The sequence below is a fragment of the Aspergillus flavus genome, chromosome 5 (assembly GCF_009017415.1).
Source record: "Aspergillus flavus chromosome 5, complete sequence".
Taxonomy (NCBI): domain Eukaryota; kingdom Fungi; phylum Ascomycota; class Eurotiomycetes; order Eurotiales; family Aspergillaceae; genus Aspergillus; species Aspergillus flavus.
This window is the reverse complement of record NC_092408.1, coordinates 2248392-2268391: the sequence shown is the minus strand read 5'-3', so window position 1 is coordinate 2268391 and position 20000 is coordinate 2248392. Positions and strand designations below refer to the sequence as shown.

General features: G+C 48.5%; 7 protein-coding genes across 7 annotated transcripts; 3 read left to right on the top strand and 4 right to left on the bottom strand.

The window, feature by feature from the left end:
- Positions 1 to 13: 13 nt before the first annotated feature.
- On the bottom strand, positions 14 to 2186 carry F9C07_1667823 (sucrase/ferredoxin-like family protein Fmi1). The gene is made up of 2 exons (XM_041292979.2): positions 1415 to 2186; positions 14 to 1356 (listed from the first exon to the last, which is right to left on the bottom strand). The coding sequence occupies exons 1-2, from the start codon at positions 1781 to 1783 to the stop codon at positions 655 to 657; spliced, it is 1071 nt and encodes a 356-aa protein (XP_041147764.2). The 5' UTR covers positions 1784 to 2186; the 3' UTR covers positions 14 to 654.
- A 45-nt stretch (positions 2187 to 2231) lies between these two features.
- F9C07_2234249 (CaaX prenyl proteinase Rce1) lies at positions 2232 to 3516 on the bottom strand (the record flags this gene model as incomplete). Its single annotated transcript, XM_041292978.1, has 4 exons — positions 2232 to 2759; positions 2825 to 3205; positions 3368 to 3408; positions 3462 to 3516. 4 exons carry the CDS (start codon positions 3514 to 3516, stop codon positions 2232 to 2234), a joined length of 1005 nt encoding a protein of 334 aa, XP_041147763.1.
- A 1391-nt stretch (positions 3517 to 4907) lies between these two features.
- F9C07_2093518 (uncharacterized protein) lies at positions 4908 to 8430 on the top strand. The gene is made up of 2 exons (XM_041292995.2): positions 4908 to 7726; positions 7777 to 8430. The coding sequence occupies exons 1-2, from the start codon at positions 5630 to 5632 to the stop codon at positions 7813 to 7815; spliced, it is 2136 nt and encodes a 711-aa protein (XP_041147762.1). The 5' UTR covers positions 4908 to 5629; the 3' UTR covers positions 7816 to 8430.
- On the bottom strand, positions 8431 to 10938 carry F9C07_2284950 (uncharacterized protein). The gene is made up of 4 exons (XM_041292977.2): positions 10646 to 10938; positions 10525 to 10569; positions 9342 to 10460; positions 8431 to 9288 (listed from the first exon to the last, which is right to left on the bottom strand). Exons 1-4 carry the CDS (start codon positions 10665 to 10667, stop codon positions 8810 to 8812), a joined length of 1665 nt encoding a protein of 554 aa, XP_041147761.1. The 5' UTR covers positions 10668 to 10938; the 3' UTR covers positions 8431 to 8809.
- Positions 10939 to 11120: 182 nt separating this feature from the next.
- On the top strand, positions 11121 to 13029 carry F9C07_6121 (vacuolar protein sorting-associated protein 45; the record flags this gene model as incomplete). The annotated part of the gene is made up of 3 exons (XM_041292994.1): positions 11121 to 11240; positions 11304 to 12329; positions 12391 to 13029. 3 exons carry the CDS (start codon positions 11121 to 11123, stop codon positions 13027 to 13029), a joined length of 1785 nt encoding a protein of 594 aa, XP_041147760.1.
- Positions 13030 to 13422: 393 nt separating this feature from the next.
- F9C07_6122 (short chain dehydrogenase/reductase family protein) lies at positions 13423 to 14618 on the top strand (the record flags this gene model as incomplete). The annotated part of the gene is made up of 2 exons (XM_041292993.1): positions 13423 to 13563; positions 13650 to 14618. 2 exons carry the CDS (start codon positions 13423 to 13425, stop codon positions 14616 to 14618), a joined length of 1110 nt encoding a protein of 369 aa, XP_041147759.1.
- A 690-nt stretch (positions 14619 to 15308) lies between these two features.
- F9C07_6123 (hypercellular protein HypA) lies at positions 15309 to 19941 on the bottom strand (the record flags this gene model as incomplete). The annotated part of the gene is made up of 3 exons (XM_041292976.1): positions 15309 to 18617; positions 18691 to 19688; positions 19776 to 19941. 3 exons carry the CDS (start codon positions 19939 to 19941, stop codon positions 15309 to 15311), a joined length of 4473 nt encoding a protein of 1490 aa, XP_041147758.1.
- Between the last annotated feature and the right edge of the window lie 59 nt (positions 19942 to 20000).

Here is a 20000-nt window from a genome sequence, read left to right as displayed (position 1 = left end):
ATAGGGTATTAGATGAGTATAAAATATTAGTTTTGACTGCAGAGATTCCGTGACCAAAGATGCTTATAAAGTATGTATATAGTGCCATCTGCAATGAGGGGACACGGGACTTACGGTAATAGTGAATATACAAGTCCCCCGTGAAAGAAGAAGTCATTTATATATATATATAAGAGGGGGCGAAGAGTATGTTCACACATTGCAATCTGACCAGTATAATCGTCTCGACTCTCGCTTTAGACAGACGATGAACCCTTCTTCATCCATGAACGTAACAGGGCTCAGATAACATTCGCCCTCCTTCTATATTGCTATGTATGTGCTCAATTTAAGATTTTTATTCCGGATACTTCTAGATCTCAAGATTGTGGTTTATGTTATGAGGTCTAAACTCCGCTCTCCGATTGGACGAAACTGATGATAGTATAGGATATTGAACTTATTAGGGTGCTCGTAGATCTTTTGCTCGGTAGCGATGTACGGAGTATGTACTTGTTCCTGAGCTCCTCCACTCCACGACCAGTGACGTAACTGTCTGAATTATTTGGTAGTAACGTTGGGTTGTGTTGATATATCAGACAAGGTTGATACACTGTGGCGAGTATAAAATATATACAATGAGACGCCTAAGCTTAATGTCAGGTGGGCAAGGCACTACAATCGCAGAATATCTCCACTTCGATCAATACCACCCCGGAAATGGTCTGCTACCACTTTCCCACCTAGGATAGTCTCTTCCACAATTCCCTGGACATGCCTAGGTTCTATACGGCCGTACCAAATTCCCTTGCCGGCTAGAGAGTGCGGGGAGGAAGAACTCTTCTTCCTCATACCCGGAGGGATATATACGATCACATTGCCTGCATACTTGTGGCCGCCTACATGGCTAATTAAGCCCACGTGAGCATGTCCAGGGCTATCAATTGTGTGATCACCACTGCCTGCCAGTGTGAATCCTTTATCACCAAGTACCCTTCGAAATTCGTTCTCCAGCACCGGCGCCATTATACCGCACCGCATGTCACGCCCACCGTGACCGCAGATAAGGATGACAGGAGAATGATCTAGGTCCACAACATCCGCAAATTCGCATTCCAGCTCCGGCTTCCGAGTTAATTCAGCCTTTTTAACTTCAGGGAGAGATTCTGACATAGCACTGAGCTTTTTGGGGAGAAGGTAGGCCTGTACAAAGGTAGACAAGTCGGTCCCCGCGTCCGTGGAATCTAGTATCTCGGTCGGAATGGATGGGAAATATTTGAAGCTGGGAAAGAGAAATGCAGACGCAGTGGAAGGTGTACTAGTAGAAGCAGCGGATGGAGAAAAGGAAGAGTTGCTGACAAGAATGTTGTTGAAAGGCTTCATCTGTTAGCAATGTGCCTACCGGAGACATAGCTGGACCCAGACCGCTACCTACGTCAGCATAGCGTCCTCCCCGACCCAAGAGACGCTTCAGCCCTCTCACTAGGTGCCCCCAGGTATGACGTTTCCCGTCATCTTCAATACGACTTGTCCAATCTCTTTGCCCAGTACAGATGAGGATTTGCTGCGCGTAAGCTACCATTGTCCCATTCAGCGGCTGGTTATAATCAATTGGGAGCCCATAGGGCATTGGCGGCGTTGTAGGGCATGAGCAACTGGGTTCTGGGCAGGATTTGGTCACTGGAAATGGTGGAGGGATGTCTAGAGGAACTCGCAGGGAACTTGCGCGGCATGCGGTAGCGGAGAGAAAGCGGGCTGTTGGTGTCCTGTTGGTTACCCGGCAGAGCACGGGGCGCAATGTCATGATTGACAAAATTATTTCAACTGTGCCTCGACCTGGTGATATGCTGGGGATTGCTCAAAAATCGCACACCTTCCACAGTTCTTTACATGTCTTGGTTGGTCTGCCAACGCGGTCGCTGTTTTTGAAAGTCGGAGCTTGTGTCGAGAAGGGATAAATTCCCGAATTTCCGAGGCCGCATCGGAGATAACGGGAATTCGATTGTATTATCAATCAATCAAGTGGTCTGAAATTGGACCCGAAGGACACCAACATATTTATGTGTATGAGGTACAATATACAGAAATGAACCATCTCTTGTAGTCACAAAGAGGCGGAAGGAGAAGAGAAGAATATTGACGCCGCGTGAAGCTTGTCATGATTACAATGTAACAATTACATGTACAGACCATCACATTTACATCGCATAGGCTCATACATTACGCGGCTATGACCCGCCTATCTTCTCTTCTCAAGGCCCTGTAAATGTAACCAAAGCGCTAGAAGACTCCGTTAGAGGCCATAGAGTATAATAGAAGCTAGTGGCCCCTCCAACGAGAATTGCATAGTACGCGATGGTCCAGCCAATGCCGAGTTGGTTATACGCGTAAACCGGCCCCCGGTCTGTATCGTTTTTGCCTTTAACTAATGGTGGTCCGAGCGGAACCCCGGCCTCAACTCTTCCCCAAAGACGAGGAAGTCCGCACCAATTGCAGAATGCGTGAGCGAGGATGACAGCTAGTAGAGATCCTGTACGCAGGTAGATGAAAGTTGCATACCACCCGAAGATGGTGGTATAGCCAAATTGAAAGACCGATCTGAGCAGCGCCGCTAGGACTGAGGTGTCCGGGTGAGTTAGACGGAATTCATAAAAATGATGTACATGGGCAATCCCGAAATATAGAGGGGCTGTAAACACGATGCGCCCTGGAGATACCTTGGCGAGTATATGGAGAGGTATGATGGCGGAGCGAAACATGACCTCTTCAGTGACCGGGCCCTGTAGATATGGATATTGTGAGTTGAAGGCTAGCTATCAGATTTGGGCCTTTGGATTTGACTCACAGCGACGTAATTTCTCCATCCGATCCACCCGCGAAGGGTTTCGGGGATCCTATTCCCTTTGATCCAATCTCTCCACTCACCTTCGGCAATCCCTCGCTCGAAGAGGGGCCCGGCGAACAGAATGGCGGTTAGCAACAAGCTGCGGAGAACCTCCGCAAATCCTACAGGCCACCACCCAAGAAATCTGAGTGCCTCAAGTAGAGAGACATTGCCCTTGGCGATGATCAGCCATGAGACAGCTAAGGTACTCCCGACGCAAGATAGAGTCACAGCCTTAATTCTAGCCCGGATCACGGACGGCGCATCTCGGCTGAGAGTGGGAGATGGCCGAGTGGTAGAAGAGACATAGAATGGGACCACATAGACTAATGTCAGACAGATCTGCAAGATTTTGTCAGCTAATTCTGAAACGAACTATGCTCATCAGCTGTGAAACCCAAAGTCCTTTTAGGGGGGTGAAAGTTGCCCCTTTCCTAGGTTACAATGATGCTATTTTTATAGATGTTTGTTTGGGGAAGCGCTAAGACGGGTGCAGATGCCTACCGAGAAGAAAGCTGCCGTCTGGGCCGAAATGACCGGTTCATCTGAAGACGAACGGTTAGAAATAAACGAGATCATTTCCGATTGCCGGGCCTACCGTAGCTTTTGGCGTAGAGCGTCTTTAGACGCGCCAGGATATTGATAGGGGCCATAGCTATTAACCTGAGTTTTACCAATAGCTTGACGTCGACGGTAGAATTACTGAGCGAGCCCGACGTTGGAGGAATAATGTATCGATTTGTTATACAAGAGTTTGACCACGTAATGTAGCAAAGTGCATCAGGGGTGTTGAAATGACGATCCTCCTGGAGGTCGTTGACGATGATAATCGATGGAAAGACAAAGAAAACAGAAGTTGGTTTCTGTTTGCCTGATTCTGAAGGCATTAACACTACGTACACATACTCCGTAAGACTTTCATGTACGGAGTACTGTTCCGTTGGATCGTCTCTTATCATGTGCCATGGATACAGTACGGTCACTGGACCCAAGGGACTACAATCCGAATCCTATTTCAACGTACCTCTTTACTGTACAATGAAGGATATTCCATGCATTGGAATGACATCCCGCCCCTCATTTGCCATATTTCTATCTATTAGATGCATCATTGAGTCTCACAATTCGTCAGCCAAAATCTTTTAAGAAACAACGGTAACTCGTGTTCACTAACGCCGTCAATCTGACCGACCCCACTTCTGCTGAGTTGGCAGCTCTGGGACGATCCTTCGCTTTGTCTCGTTAGGAATTATGGCGAGCCTCGTGCGATTATTGGCTTGCACGAATTGACAAAGAGACAATTCCCCCCTTTCTGCTACCAATGAGACATTCTGGAAACCTCGGCTTTCTCTGACTCGCTCAGCCACAGTTGCCCTAGTGGATCGACCTCCAGTTCATTTTGTTCCCCAAGGCCTGGAACTCCACCGTTCGGATTGGTCACAATCGGGACGGCCATCCTCGTGGAGACTTACTAAGAAGCTTTAGGCTCTGAGATAATGTGACGAGATCCCTACAGCATACAGGAACATGCTGCTGCGTACGAATGCAACACTCTAGTAATGCACAGTGGAGGGGCCTTGCATATGTCCCTCACTAATACTACTAGCCAGCCAACTGGGTTTCGTTGCGCCCTCCTAATTTTGACCCCCAACATTAACAATGGGCTGAAGTGTTTAAGGCTTTGAGCCCCCTCCACTCTTAGTCTCAACCCGATCAACACTAAACGAAATGACCTCGAGCCTCGAATTCAACTCCTAATTTCCGGATCGCTCGGCACACTATTTGTGACAGTGAGAATTATGAATTATGAATTATTCTTAGAACTAAATCTTGAAGATCGCTACATGTTTTGGAACCTACGGAGTAATGACAAAAGGACCTTCCGATGCAAAACAAGCGATCCAGACCCCCTGGCGAGTTGCGACTGAACCGCGGGCCAATTACCTTCTCACGCGATCGACAGGGCAATTCAGTTTAGCGAACGAACTGCAGGTCAATTCCTGCTTCTTTGCTTTTTTTTTTTTTTTTTTTTTTTTTTTTTTTTTTATTATTTCCCCCCACTAATTGAGCTGTTTCAGATACTGCTCTAGAGCGTGCAGCTTGCATGCCCCTGGACGAATCCTTTTCCTGTTCCAGACCTTAGGCTCACATCGTTCACCGCCGCTAGACAACAGAATTCCGGGGGCTGTTTAAATATTACCACTGGGACCTGCTTTGCATAACTGCCTCGTTTCAAGTCTTGGTTTTTTCTCTTCCAGTCGTTCAGGGTTTCGTCGCTCGTTTGGAAACGTTTTTCGGTGCTTTCTGGTCTCGGTTCAACGCTCTCTTTTCCACGGTCGGCATGACTCAGCTAATCTAAGTTTCCACGATTCTTCAACTGCCGGCTCCACGCTCCTTTAATGTTACGTCCCGTTGGACGCGCCTGTCGCTCATTTGACGTCGCTTGTGTGTCGACACATTCTTTATTGCATCACAGAAAAATAATAGACCAACAACAAAACAACAACACCAGCAGCCGTCGATCGCTTGCTTCATAGACCAAATCTGCCGTCGTTCTTTTTACGTATAGACAAGCAGCCATTGATATTATTGATCGCTTTTATTTTACCATTCTACGATCTCAAGCCTGGAACTTGGGATTCTTCTTCTTCTTCTTTTTCTTCATTCGTCAATAGAAACATATGTTTTTGTGACCCCCTTCTTTATATCATAAACACTTCTGCAACTGGTACTTCCTGATAATGAACTAATCATCAGCCCAACAACATGCGCTCAACTGGATCTTCCACTACCTCGTCTCCCGGACGGAGGGCTCTTCATGAGCGCACTTCTTCTCAAACGAACGAGGTTTCACCACCACAATCCCTACGAGCTGTTAGTGACAAGCACAATGGCCAGGAGGACGAATGCGATGTTTACACTGCAACTCCGTACCCGACCAAACCAGAACACATTCTCTTGCCACGACCAGGGAAAGGTCAAGAGTTTATCCCGGACTCTAGGTTTCACGTTGAGGAGATGCCGAATGAATCCAGCGCGACACTGTCAACAGAAATCAGCCACATTCTAGATAGCAGTTTGATTGAGCAATCTACTGGTGATCCATGGGACTTATCTTCGACCTTCGACGCTGCAAACACTCCACCCCAGGTATGGGAGGATGACCCTGCCTCCAGCAAGTCCTCTCTTCCTGAATCTGGTCCCACTGAGCATAGAGAAGTCGAGTTCAAATCGGATGATGTTTCGTACTCGGACGAGGAACCAAATACGCTACCTGGAGCTGCTCCAACGATCAAGACCGTAGTTTCCGACACGTCATCCGGTCAACCGCCACACCCTGCAAACGCTGCATCAAGCAATTCTAGCCCCAATGTAGTACCAATTGGGCCGTCATCCAGTCCAAATTTTGTTGCGCTTGACAGTTCAAGTTTGAATTTTGTCCCAATTGGGGCATCATCCAACCCAGACAGTGGCTCTCGGTCAAACTCGCTTTCTTCTCTGAATTCACTGGGAACTGTGATCAGGTATATAGGAGCCGCTCCCTGGACCCATGGCTCATCTTCCGAACAGTCAAGCTCACGCTCTTACTCCTTTCGTTCCAATCCGCCGTATCAAGGTCCATCAGCGCGCTCAAATTCCACCCGCGCACGTGAACGGAGCCACTCTCGGTCCATTACTTCTTCCTCGCGCAGCGATCCTTCCTCAGATATTCAAGCGATTGTGGATAGCGGCGTATTTCTGCAATATCCAACCATCCATGCGCCATCGTCGGCGAGCTCAAGGGTAGACGTCTCGCACTCTGCAGACTCACTGGACAACACCCAGCATGAGACCACGGCGGACGGTGCCTCGGAGCACTTCAAGTCGCATTTGTCTACAGTCACATCTCGATGGTCTGCTGAGTATGATTCGAGGTCAGCTTCTCCGGCCGATCGTGCTGAGAACACTCCGGAGCCATCTAGGCCTACTGCGGCGCATGTCCGTCAGAGACCAACGTCTTCTTCGGTGTGGTTAATCAATAGTACAGACGGAGATGAATACTTGGACGATGTTTCCAGCCTTCCAGCCCGTCCTGCAAACCCCGCGGTGCCGAGTAGCCACTCATCCGGATCGAGACAGAGCAGTGTTCGCAGTACAAAGCGGCCAGGCACTAGTTCAAGTTTGGCCTTCAACGTGCTGCCTACTTGGGCCAAAATGTACTATGGGCAACCAGTGGGCTCCGCACTTTCTTTAGTGGAAGGCAGTCGTCCATCTTCAGCACGTCCGACAACTCCCAACTCCAACCCCCTCCATCGTTTAACGACCGCCGCTACTCGCCCGAGAACACGTACCAACGAAACGGGACGAAGCATACGATGGATGAGCAAACCTGACCCACGCGACCCTCGGAGCCATTGGGTGAAGGGCCCCGAGGTTGCAGAGAGACCCGGGCACTCCCGCCATCAATTGCGACACAGCTGGTCCCCGCATTTGTACCCCGATCGACGTAACGTTCGCCCGAGAGGGAGTGCATGGGGGGCTCCGTCCATGGATTCCCGAACAGAGCCTTTCCTCGGACGCAGAAATATACAAGTATGGTCTTTTTGCTTGGGCTTCGTATTCCCACTTGGTACGTGTACCCGAACATGGAAATCGCAGCTTTGGTGCTTACTTGTCTTTTCTTCAGCCTGGCTTATAGCAGCCTTTCTTCCCTTGCCCCCTAAACCGGAAATGATCTTGCAGGAAGATAGTGAGCCTGGACGTGAAAAGACACTTCAAATGCGAGTTCTCGACCTTGAACGGAAACGGTACGAAAACGCTAGGTGGTGGAGGAATCTTAATCGATGGATGATTCCTCTGGGACTGGTGATCATTACAATTATTGTGGGTATTCGTTCGCGTGTGCCAATCACTCTTACTAATATTCGTTGCAGATCACACTGGCTGTTGTGGGAACGAAGGTGGGCTTCTAGTCCATCAACGCGCTACAACCTGTCTTTCGACCTTGGCCACTGGCCATGCTGGTTGCTATTTCTACTTCGTTTTTTTTTTTTTTTTTTTTTTTTTTTTCCTGAGCTTTTCGACTAGATCGGACTTCGATCCTCATTGTTGCTTTCTGGGAGTCGATTTCTTCTACTCTACCTTACCTCTCGATGCCTTCCTTCCGCCTTTTGATACCCTCGCCGCTTCCTTAACCTTTCTACTTCACTTTGGCTGCTTGCACCTATTCGGTTATACTACTCGACACGACTGCACGACGTGATGCGCATAATGCTTCTTTATCATTCGCTTTCAGCTCTAATTCTATTACGTGTTTGTGCTCTCTTTCGGACGACTTCCCAGATATCAGTAGATTGAGGGGAAGTCCATGTCTGGAGCACGTAGCGCTGGATTAATTGGGGTTTTACGACAGATTATGGATATATGTCCTGTTTGTTATATAAAAATCTGTATATTCACTTCTTCCATGTATTTATTTATACATGCTTTCATTATGAATTCGAGACCAGAAAATTTACACATCAAACCAGCCATAGTTACGAGTATACGCGGAGGCATGCCGACCTTCCATTTGCTACCAGCTACGTGATAAATATTTGCAGTAGAATTAAGTTCTATAAATGGACTTATATGCAGATGTGTTGACGTTTCAACTCTAGATGGCTCTAAAAGTGAGTCAGAATTGCCGATAGCGCCACAAAAAGAAAAACAAATATAAGAATAAGATCTTGTATAAAAAACTTCATGGAGGGGTAGGGTGGCCGGAAGAAGTGTCCAAGAAGAGTGAACACCCATCGCAAGCGAACAGCGTGAGGTCCAAATGTTCCTCCTAAACGATAACAAGTCTATAAAGTACCGTCATAATCCTCCCCTGAAAACGACTGTATATTAAACTGCTCGCTCGACATGACACGAGGACTCTAGCTAGTTGATTATAATCGACTAGCGCGAGAATCGCATTGCTACTTAATGCCCTCGGCCTATTTTATCTTCGACGGCAGCCTTCAATTCATCGCCTATAGGCATATGAGCTAAGCTGCCTCGTCTCTGCCTGGATTCGATTTCGGCCCTGATTTCCTGAACTGCGTCATCGAATTCCTGGATTGCATCGTTTGGTAGACCCAAAGTTGGTTGTCGTATGTTCTCCGAGCTGACCGCTCGGGGGACGTGAGGTTTATTGCGCGCTTTCAGCTTTTTGAGAAGCAACCCTCTGGCGGGACTGACGAAGAAAGCAAGTGATACGATATTACCAACAATGCCATAGAAATAGACGCTATGCCAGACCTTGATCGAATCACCGAAAGATAGGAAGATGAAAGGCATGACGGCAAATGACAAAGTGAGCTGGGTCACAACATAGCTGGCAATATCATAGTATTTCTTGTAAGCAGTGGGCCGGCTGCCATCAGGAGTGAGGAAAAATGGCCGAACGTGGCGACGGAAATCTGTGAAAACTGATCAGAAAGAAGTTTTTCCAATGGAGACATGTGGCACGTACTCTTAGCTACAGTTTGGATAAATGATCCCAAAACAAAGGTCAGATAATATCCAGGGTAAAATCCATGCCAGAATGCACTGGTGACGAACGTAGCGAGACTGGCCCGGAAGCCAGGTTTCTTCCCCTTAGGAGTGACGCGTAGGTAAACATAGTTTCGCAACCAATGGTTGGTGTTTTTGTTCCAGCTCCCCAAGTAGCCGTGGGAATTTTGAGCAGTTTCGAGGCTCCATGGGTCGACATTCTCGAGCCGGTTCCAAAACACTTTCCCCGACTTAGGATCGAAGCCATTGTATCCCATGCCAGATAGAACACAGGCACCTTCTGTGAGGTACCACACTCCGTAATATTTCAGTCGGGCGGTAAAGCCGAGCATGTGTAGGATCCATACCCGTTGCACGAAGGAATACTGCATGAATGTCTCGTCGAGGACTAATTCTTGGTTGTAGAGCGACCCGAGCTGCAGGAATGCAAGAATCCACCCTAACCCAGCCAACGCCTTTTTGGCGGCAGGGGTCCCACTCCGAGGGATCTTACGCTTCTTTCGAGTCGGAGGGACCTTCGAAGGGTCCGTCCCCGGTGGCACATCGAAGAGCGTGGTGTCGATCCAGCGGCGATAATCGACATATTCGAAAGACGGGCCAGCAAAAAGTGACGGAAAGAACAGCACATATCCTAGATAGTCCAGAATGCCGGGAAAGTCTTTGATCGCGGCGTACTTTTGAGGGTCTGAAAGCTGTTCCTGGGACAAACGGCCGTCATGAACATTCCAGCAGAACGATGAAAGCTTCATGACGAGCACCATCTGGGCTCCGGTAATATCAGTTACGTGTGCATCGTCTATTATTTGCCGATAGATGTGACTGATGGACATATGACCCATCAAGAAGATGAACCCAATCCATGGCATCAATGACCCATCAATATAATAGGCAATCGCGTAGATACCGGCCGCACTGTAGGCTAGCGTCCGGAGGCCGTCCCAGAGGTCAAACAGGCCTACAAGATAGAATAAAGAAACAGCAATTATGAATGCATTCTTCTTCCAGGGTTGGGCGTCTGGGATTCTTTTCAATAGTGCGGCCAGAGGGTAGGAGAGTAGGAATGACGCAATAAGCTTCACTAAAGCGATAGAGGTGACAGTTTAGCGATGCGGACGAGGTATGAAGCCAGGGGAAGACCTTACGTTCATCAACGGAAGCCCCTGTAAGATTTGCAGGATACTCAAAAACTAGAAGTTAAAAGGCAGCATGTCAGTGCTGTCCGATACTGAACTTAGCGGACGTTAAACTGGCGGAGAAGCTCACGGAGATCTACGTATGGTAGCATCTTGCAGCACAAAAAGAAGTTTAAAATAGAAAGAAAGAAAGAAAGACGGAGGATGAATAGGGAGACAAGCTCTGAATAGGGTTTAGACGAGTATGGACGACATTGAGGAGACGCGCGATATTGAGAAGTTGTTGGGTAAGGCAAAGAAGGAAAAAAGGTTCATGAAAATGCCATATGGTTGAGGAACATCAACAGAAATCACATGCCACATTTAACTTAATGCCATCATACTTGGTAGGCGGAGAGAGTGTTTGGCGGGTCGCTTCCTGAGATCCACACCACCTTTCAGCAACAACGACGACGACGAGTACTTCAGTGTTCACACTTATTTCGTACCTTATCAATTGTCTCTTATCGGAGATACTCAAGATTTATTTGTGACTAACTTACTTCCCTCGCACTTGTCCCCGTTTGTGATCCTCTAACGCCTCCTCGGGGCGGTTTACGCTCACCATGGACGTCGTCGCGGCGGTTTCGGGGTATATCTCCAAGATGGTCACGGCGGGGGATCCTTCGACATCGGGCTCTTCAACGTCGGCCAAGATGAAGATCTTGCTTTTGGATAGTGAGACGGTGGGGCTCCACTTCTAGGTTACCTACCTATCAAGAGGATGTGGTCTAATTTGCCATGGATAGGTCACTATTGTGTCGACAGCCATCACCCAGTCCGCCCTGCTGAATCATGAAGTATACCTGATCGATCGACTAGATAATGCGGCTCGAGAGAAAATGCGGCATTTGCGCTGCCTCTGTTTCGTGCGTCCATCCGCCAGCTCCATTCAACTCTTGATCGATGAGCTTCGTGAACCCAAGTACGGCGAGTATTACATCTACCTCAGCAACATCATTCGCAAATCGTCGCTTGAGCGCCTCGCTGAAGCAGACAGTCATGAAGTGGTGCGTGCGGTGCAGGAACATTTTGCAGACTTCATAGTGATCAATCCGGATCTGTGTTCCTTAAATCTCGGCTTCCCTCAACAGCGATTGTGGAGTCATTCTCCAGACCTGTGGAATGCAGATGCACTGCAGAGAGCCACAGAGGGCGTAATATCTATCCTGTTAGCTTTGAAAAAAAATCCATTGATACGCTACGAGAAAAATAGTTTGCTGGCTAAGAAGCTGGCCACTGAAGTTCGGTATCAGTTGACTCAGGAAGAGCAATTGTTCAATTTTCGCAAGACCGATACGCCGCCAATTCTTTTAGTTCTAGACCGACGTGATGATCCTATCACACCTTTATTGACCCAGTGGACGTACCAAGCGATGGTTCATGAATTGATGGGTATTCACAACGGAAGGGTTGACCTTCGAGACGTACCAGAAATCCGACCAGAGCTTCGAGAAATTGTCCTCTCGCAAGATCAAGATCCTTTCTTTAAGAAAAATATGTACCAAAACTTCGGCGATTTGGGTCAGAATATCAAAGAATACGTGGAGCAGTATCAGGTAAAAACTAAGAACACCATGAATATCGAGTCGATTGCGGATATGAAGCGGTTCGTGGAGGATTATCCAGAGTTTCGCAAGCTTTCTGGAAACGTCAGCAAACACGTTACTCTGGTTGGGGAGCTCAGCCGGCGAGTCGGTGAGGATGATCTCCTCGATGTCAGCGAATTAGAACAAAGCTTAGCTTGTAACGAAAACCATGCTAGTGACCTCAAGGTATGTTGGGACCTGAACGAGCTAGAGATGGTTGTGGACATGATGCTGACTGGCTGCTTAGAATCTACAACGGATAATACAACTGCCATCGGTGGCGGCCGAAAATAAGATACGTCTAGTGGCACTATATGCTATTCGATACGAAAAACAACCGAATAATGCTCTGCCGATTCTGCTTGATTTACTGGTCACCGCGGGAAATGTACCGTCGTACAAAGTGAATACGATTCCCAAGTTACTTGCCTACCACCATTCTCTTCAGGCTCCGCCAGTTGCTGGAGGTTTCTCGGACCTGTTCGAGTCGACTTCCTTTTTCTCTGGTGCTCGAGATCGGTTCAAAGGGCTGAAAGGTGTGGAAAATGTCTACACCCAACACTCACCACGCCTGGAAGCCACTCTTCAAAATTTGATCAAGGGCCGGCTGAAGGAGCTACAGTATCCATTCCTCGAGAGTGGAGGTCACATCCGAGATAAACCCCAGGATATAATCATTTTTATGGTGGGCGGCGCAACTTATGAAGAAGCCAAGATGGTGGCTCAGGTGAATGCCAGTTCGCCTGGAGTACGAGTGGTTCTTGCAGGTACAAGCATACACAACAGCACGAGTTTCCTGGAGGAGGTTGATGACGCTGTGAGCGGCTGGCCAGAGCCCGCTCCCTCTAGTGCCGCTGGACGGCTGCGGAGGGAGATCACGCGCTAGGGTACTATACGACCCTGTCATTGTCTAATTGATTGCCTGGTATCGGCGTTTTTATGCGGGACATAATCATTTGAATTTTTGTAGCATTTGCATGCTGGAGGAAAAGGGGAGATTTTCATTGTTTCCAAAAATTTTAGTGTAACGATATTCCACAATAACATTGTCTACCTTGAGATGTGTATATATGTGTATTTAAATGCCGTGTGAGGATTGAGATCATTTAAGACCTGAAACAGTGATTTATATGCCGAGACCCCGGATTTTCCCAATGCGGAGAGAAATAAGAAACAAAACACTCCGTACGGGTTCAATTGAATTTATACCAAACAACGTGCTTAACCGCAACGGATTCCGTTTTCTTTTATTCTCTTTTCTCCGTCTCGCGTCTTGTCGATGGAGCTTCACAATTCCTCCCCGAAACCCTTAAATGCCTCATCACCGTCTGCAACCGGTGCACGAGAACCTAAGCTCCATCTCCCCACCACCACTGATCCTCCGGGACCGCAGAACCCGCCAAAACCGCTCGTATGGCTGGTATGACCCACGATATACTTCGAAGAATGCCTGTTACCGAATATTGGCAACCCCGGCAGCTAACATACCGGTCTTATGTTACTTAGATCTTCGGTGCGACAGGCCATATGGGCCGTTCCCTTGTCAAGACCGCATTGTCCCGCGATGACCTTGTCGCAGCTGTTGGCCGTACATTCGAGAACAGCCCGGAGTACATGAAGAAGCTCGAAGAAGAGCATGATAACTGCCTGGGACTTCTGTGCGATGTTCGTGCTAGAGAGACCGTCAAACGTGTCATCGATCGCACAATCGAGCGCTTCGGTCGCATTGACATCATTGCCAACTGCGCCGGGTACGGTGTGATCGGGGCCTGCGAGGATCAAGACGAATATGACATCCGCGACCAATTTGAGACGAACTTCATGGGTACGCTGAACATGATTCAGCTATCGCTGCCGCATTTCCGTGAGAGGAGATCCGGTCGGTACCTGATCTTCAGCTCAACATCCGGCGCCTTGGGCGTTCCCGGATTAGGGCCGTACTGCGCATCAAAATACGCCGTCGAAGGATTGATGGAAAGCATGCTGTACGAAGTGGACAATTTTAACATTAAAACCACGCTCGTGGAGCCTGGACACATGCGCCGTGATGACATTGGCGATCTTGTGTCTGATACTGCGATGCTGGCTAGCCAGAATGAAAACGACCTCGCGTCGCCGCTCCCCCTTTATGGTCATTTTTTTGTCAAGCCACCGAGTGAGCCATACAACACGCCCACTGCGCCGGCGGCGCATGCAAAACGCATGCTAATGTGGCTGGGCGATAAGCAACCTGCCAGCGCCGTGAAAGCAGCCTATCTGGTTTGGGAATTGGGTCATTGCTCCTATCCGCCTCTCCGACTTATTCTGGGCACATATGCCGTGGAGAGTATTCGGGATAGACTAAAGTGTATCATTGAAGAAATCGAGGATTGGAAATACCTAAGCTTTCCCCATGGTGACCAGCACCCTTCACCCGCCAAGGATAAAATGCCTACAAACGCACGAGAAAACGAAGCGGGAGAGACGGCGACGTGATGAGATTGCTTTGGCAAGACCTGGACTTGTGCTAGTAGTCGACTCTGCTGCTTCACGAGGGGGTCGCCCCGGTTCCTACGAGCTATTACTTCAACATCTCACCTGATCGCAGCCGATCTGATGCTCAGTCGTTCAATAGGCGTGCTAGCTATATTCCATGTAGCGTTTGCATCACGGTTGCGATCCTAATGCAGAAACAACGTGCCAATCCAGTCGCAACACGTGCCAACGTAACGCAGGGACGAGCTTCATCTGAGATGTCAAGGCCAGCGAATTTTAACATCTTAGACCCGTTCGGATCGTATAATCGCAGGCCTCCGACCATAGCAAGTGGTTGACTCCAGTGAATCTAGCGTACATTAAATTGGCCCACTGCCTGGTACATATGTACAAGCAACAACATCTAGTAATATAGTCTATCAATATAGGTAAATCAAGGAGCGAATATTCATATACACAATTGCATGAACTAGCCTGCAATCCCGTCTTCGCAGACCACTCGTAAACCATGTAATTTGATATTTATACATAATCTATAGTTCAATTAAGACACTTCTTCTCGCTAACTCGCGATAGCGATCTCCACTAAATCTCATCCCAACCGGCAAATCCTCAGCCAAGGTTGCTAACGTTGAAGAATACATGTTTGCTGGATAGAAGATCGCCATACGATTCTATTCATCCCAGCAATTACCCATGAGCATTCATGACACAGGCTTCTTTAGCATGCCATATATGTCTTTTCTTGGCTACGTCTACACCAAACGTATCCTTGATAGGTCCGTCGTCGTCGTCGTGGAAAGACGCTTGAGCTTGAGCCTGGGGATGGGTATCTGATTCGGTACCAGGCGAAGGTCTCAAGAAGCGCAATTCCTCCACAGACGCGCCGAACTCGTACTCTCCCCGACAAAGGATAGTTACACCGACGGTAGCAGTTGTGCTCTCACCGCTATGTATCACAGGTAGCACTTGCTGCAACATACCGGTCCATGCGAGGCGCTTTGACAAATCAAGGGCAATATTGTTGGGTTGGTGACGAAGGCTTGGCTGGAGTCGGAGAATGGGATGGATAGGCCTTGAGGATCGGTTGCGGATAGTGACGTTGAGACTAAGCATCTCGTCGATCTGGACCTTGTACTTTGACCGTCCGATCTGCACAACACTGTCGCCGTTGGGGCTAATTATATCGGAAGATGGGGGACTTAGAGCAAATGTTATATCGACATCTTCGAGTCGGAAGGCATCTACCATTCGCGAACTGAAGCGTAAATTTCTCAGGTCAATCATTCCTTTCCGCCCCGCAGGGCTCTCCGTCCAGAACCCGGATACTCTTTTGAGGAGCTCTTCTCGGTACCAAAATGCCTCACGCGACGCGGCTTCAGCGTCGAATGAAAGTTTATGGGCGCTTACAACGAACTGTCTCTTCACTCCGGTGTTTAGAACTGGGATCGAAGCATGTGGGTTATCTAGGTAGACACGAGGAAGAACGAGGACAAAGCGCGATGTTTGCCCTGGTTGAAGTTCTCCAGAAACGATGTAGCGGCTATCTACCAACTCAGCTTCCTCTATCGACTGTTCGGAGAGTTCGACAGGTTGTTCATTAGCTTGCAGTGACACTGTTAGGGGACTCGGCCAAGCGTTGCGAAGATCAAGTAGAAGAAGGCAGTGATCAGAACCATATGTGCCTCGCCCAAGATGAGATAGCACAGGTGAAAACAGATCGCTACTTAGCGGACATGCAGAACCATCCGTATCTGCCTTTGCGGTATACTCGGGTTCGACATCAGCCTCTCGACAGTTCCACCAGGCGAAGTCGCCACTAAAAGGTAATATTTCACAACGAGCAATTTCTATGCTCGCATTGACTGTAACGGTGAGCGGGACAAATAGTTGCCGGGTATAGAAAACATCAGGTAGTTCGCCGTGAGACTGCCCGACACACGAATAATCGATCTGTACTGTCGAATCTTGCAAGCCGGGCTTCCCAGTGACGTCCACAGTGAATGTAGCGCACTCACCAGGAGGTATTGCATGGTCACCTGGATTTTTGCCTTCGCGCCGCCATCGCAAAGCGGGTTTCGACAGCTTGAGTTCAAGTTCGTACACTTCCACCGGCAGCAGATCTCTGTTGCTCAGAGCATTCTGGATTTGCCTCGTGGTAGAGTCCTGGAAAGTAAACAATATGAAATCCAGAGGGCACGATGACGTATTGCGTAATGTGATTCTGAAAGAACCAACTTCACCTTCCAGGACCATGAACGCGGACTGCGACAGGGAAAGTGACTCGATAACGAGGGATGGCTGGCAGCCTATAACCTTGATCTCACAAGACGATGTATCCGGGCCCTTCTTTGGAAGCTGCTTGCCGTCCCTTGAGGTAGTCGAACTCCAGGAAAGTGGCCGCTCCATCGAAGGCTGTTTAGCTGCTAAACCAGTTCGCTTAAATTTTCTTTCGGCTTCAGGTCTCCATAAATCCTTAAAGATGGGGAACCTCCGTTCTCTGCAGTGTCGGACTTTGACGAAACACCCTGTTATATTCACCACTCCTTCTTCGTGTGCTAACCCGAAAATTGTGATGCCTTGCAAGCTTAGGGGCCGAAGCACGATCCATTCTGCAACAGCATCGAGAGGTACACCTTCGCAGTCAAGACGGAGCTTTTCGATCTCTATTTCAAACTCATAAGGATTTTGAAGGGTAAGTTGGAAAGCGGCATGTTCACCAGCCACCATGAGTAACTCTGCTGTCTTGTTACTTGGCTTGTGAAAAGGATTATATAAGAATGGGTCTTTTGATGATTTTTCACGGTCAGCCGTGACAACATAGAGCTCTGATTTAGACCGACGGACAGGGCTTCTGAAATCTGGAAGGGCCAGCAATTGGACACCCCGTACTAAGAAGTCATCCCAGTACTCCGCTTCCAGCCCGGAGGCACCCAGCTTGTTTGCAGCCCCCACCGTTCGCTTGATGTTGTTTAGCAGGCGGACCTGTTCGTCTTGTGGCAGACACGGAGGGGTGTGTAATGTTTCAGCAAGCATAAGATCCCCTTTGATGGTCTGAAGCAACTCGACCGTGAAGCGAAGGACGCCACCAAAATCCGGAAGTGCTTCACAAGAATTGATACAGGCCTTAAGGACATCAATCTTGAGGTTCAGATCACCGTACCCATCGAGAACGGCGTGCCGAAACGATCGTTCAACAATAGCAGCAACTGAATCATACTCGGGGAAGGACTCTGCACCGTTATCATTTGCGGAGCATCTCTTTTGCCACTCGTAAAAGGAAGAGGGCTGAACGCCGTATATTTCCCCTATTGTAGCGAGGAGGGAGCGCATGCTCTCTTCCATATTACCAGGTCCAACGTCCAGAGCATTGATTACAAAAGCTGTGTCGCTAAGGGACGCTAAACCGGCAGCAGGATGAATTCCTACTTCTGCTGCACCAATCTTGCGGGCTTGAACCAGTGTTGGAACGAGTATTGACAGAAGCTCTCTCAGAATAAAAGCCTTTTTTCTTGGTAGGCCAAGCGTATCAAAGACAGAGACAACACCGATCATGATAGGTATTGCATCCGTTGCAGGCAGATCTGACCCGGGAGATAACGGCAGTGCACGGAGAAGGAAGTTTGCAATCTCGGACTTTCGGAGAATAACTAGGCCACGAGGGCGCTCCGGTCGGTGAAGGGGTTGAAGAGGATCACCCATAACGATGTGTTTCAAGGCTATGTCATCTAGTGCACCGTCACGGATGCGAGCAGCTACCAACAGCCTACCTAAACGAATCACTGTTTCTGAGAAGATGAGCTGAGGCAAAGGCGCGTTGACTATATTAGCAGCACGATTGTAGAGATTGAGTATATTGTTCGAAAGATCAGGCAAAAGATTTGATAGATTCTGAAGCGAGATAATCCGGTTCCCAGGAGTGGATTGCCCTGAGGTTGATTCGAAATTATATGATGTTTTTGAAGACTTATCGGCAACAGGGTAACAAATGGGAGGAATCTATCGACGTTTTAGTAACAGTAACCTTCAATTGAAGTATTGGGCAAAAGAGGTGGGAGAGAGAGAGACGCACCTGAAAATCCATGCCTGCCCATGCAAACATCAGCAGGCAGAGTAGGATCGACTCGAGTGCTTTGGCATGCCAGACATAATCACTGCACGCTCTAGCGTTGGATGCAGCTTCAACGAGTTCCTTCAAGGCATCCGGCCACCTCCCGGCCTGAAGAAAGAGAGTTCCAATAACAACACCTGCACGACCCTTGATCCGATTCTTAGTACGATCTGTAGCGCTCATACTACTCACAGACATCCGGTCACGGCTATGTTCTTTGGAACTCGGCAAAGAGTTGGGCTTTCCAATCGAGTTAGAGCGGGAGGACAGTTGGATAGACCGGGTTATCTCATCGAACGTCGTTGGGGTTTCATGGTCACTTGGTGTGGGCGAGCCTTGGCTGGAACTGAGAGGAGTTTCAGGCGTCCCGTTGGGATTAGATGGCAGCTGCGCAGGCATAGTCATCCGGTGGAACAATCTGTCGGTGGGACGTGGGCGTATATCTGGGCCTCGATGTGGACCCCAGGAGAAGGCTTTTGGGGACTCGATTGAAGGTATGCTCTGCATAGTCCTCGCAAACCCGTCTAGCTCGGAAAGAAGCAGAGAGGTGATATCACATAGCACAGTCTTCATCGTAGTAGCTTTAGAGGCTTCAGGCCGAGGAATCCATAAGATATCATCTGGGCCGTTCAAAAGCTTGCCCACTTCTTCATAATCGAATATTAGAAGTTGATGTACCAAGGCTTTTGGGTTCCTCTCCCTGAGTAATTCTAGTTCCTGTCGAAGTTGATCCAGTCCAGCCGGAGTGGGGGATGCTTCGTTTTTGCCCTTAAAAGTTGATTCTTCAATTTTCTGTTCATTGCCTCCATTTAATTCGACCCCATCAGCTACAGCAATGACGACCAAGGGTTCTCGGTGAATTTCAAAAGGGAACAATTCTAAATGCGACGTTGGAGGCACAGAGAAAGTAAGATCGTAGAGAATCATCCCTGTAGGAAACGCTAATGGGGAGAACATATCTATGAAGAGAATCAGTCAATTACTGTAATCCTTTCTATGTGAGTAGAATACAACAGCTACATCAAGAACAGAACAGCAGTGCCTACTTCGATTGGGCCGCGCATCAGGGCTAATGTCCCCCAGACGGACGACATTCTCGGCCTGTAGTCTTGCAGTGAAGCTCAAGAACCTTGACCGTTTAATCTTCCCAACGGGAAGAAGCAACGCCCTAAGGCGCGCAGGCGCAATCGGGGAAAGAGGGTCGGCGCCCATAATGTCATTTGAAAGGATGCGGAGCGGAGGCAGTCGGCGGGATGCTCTGGACTGCTTCC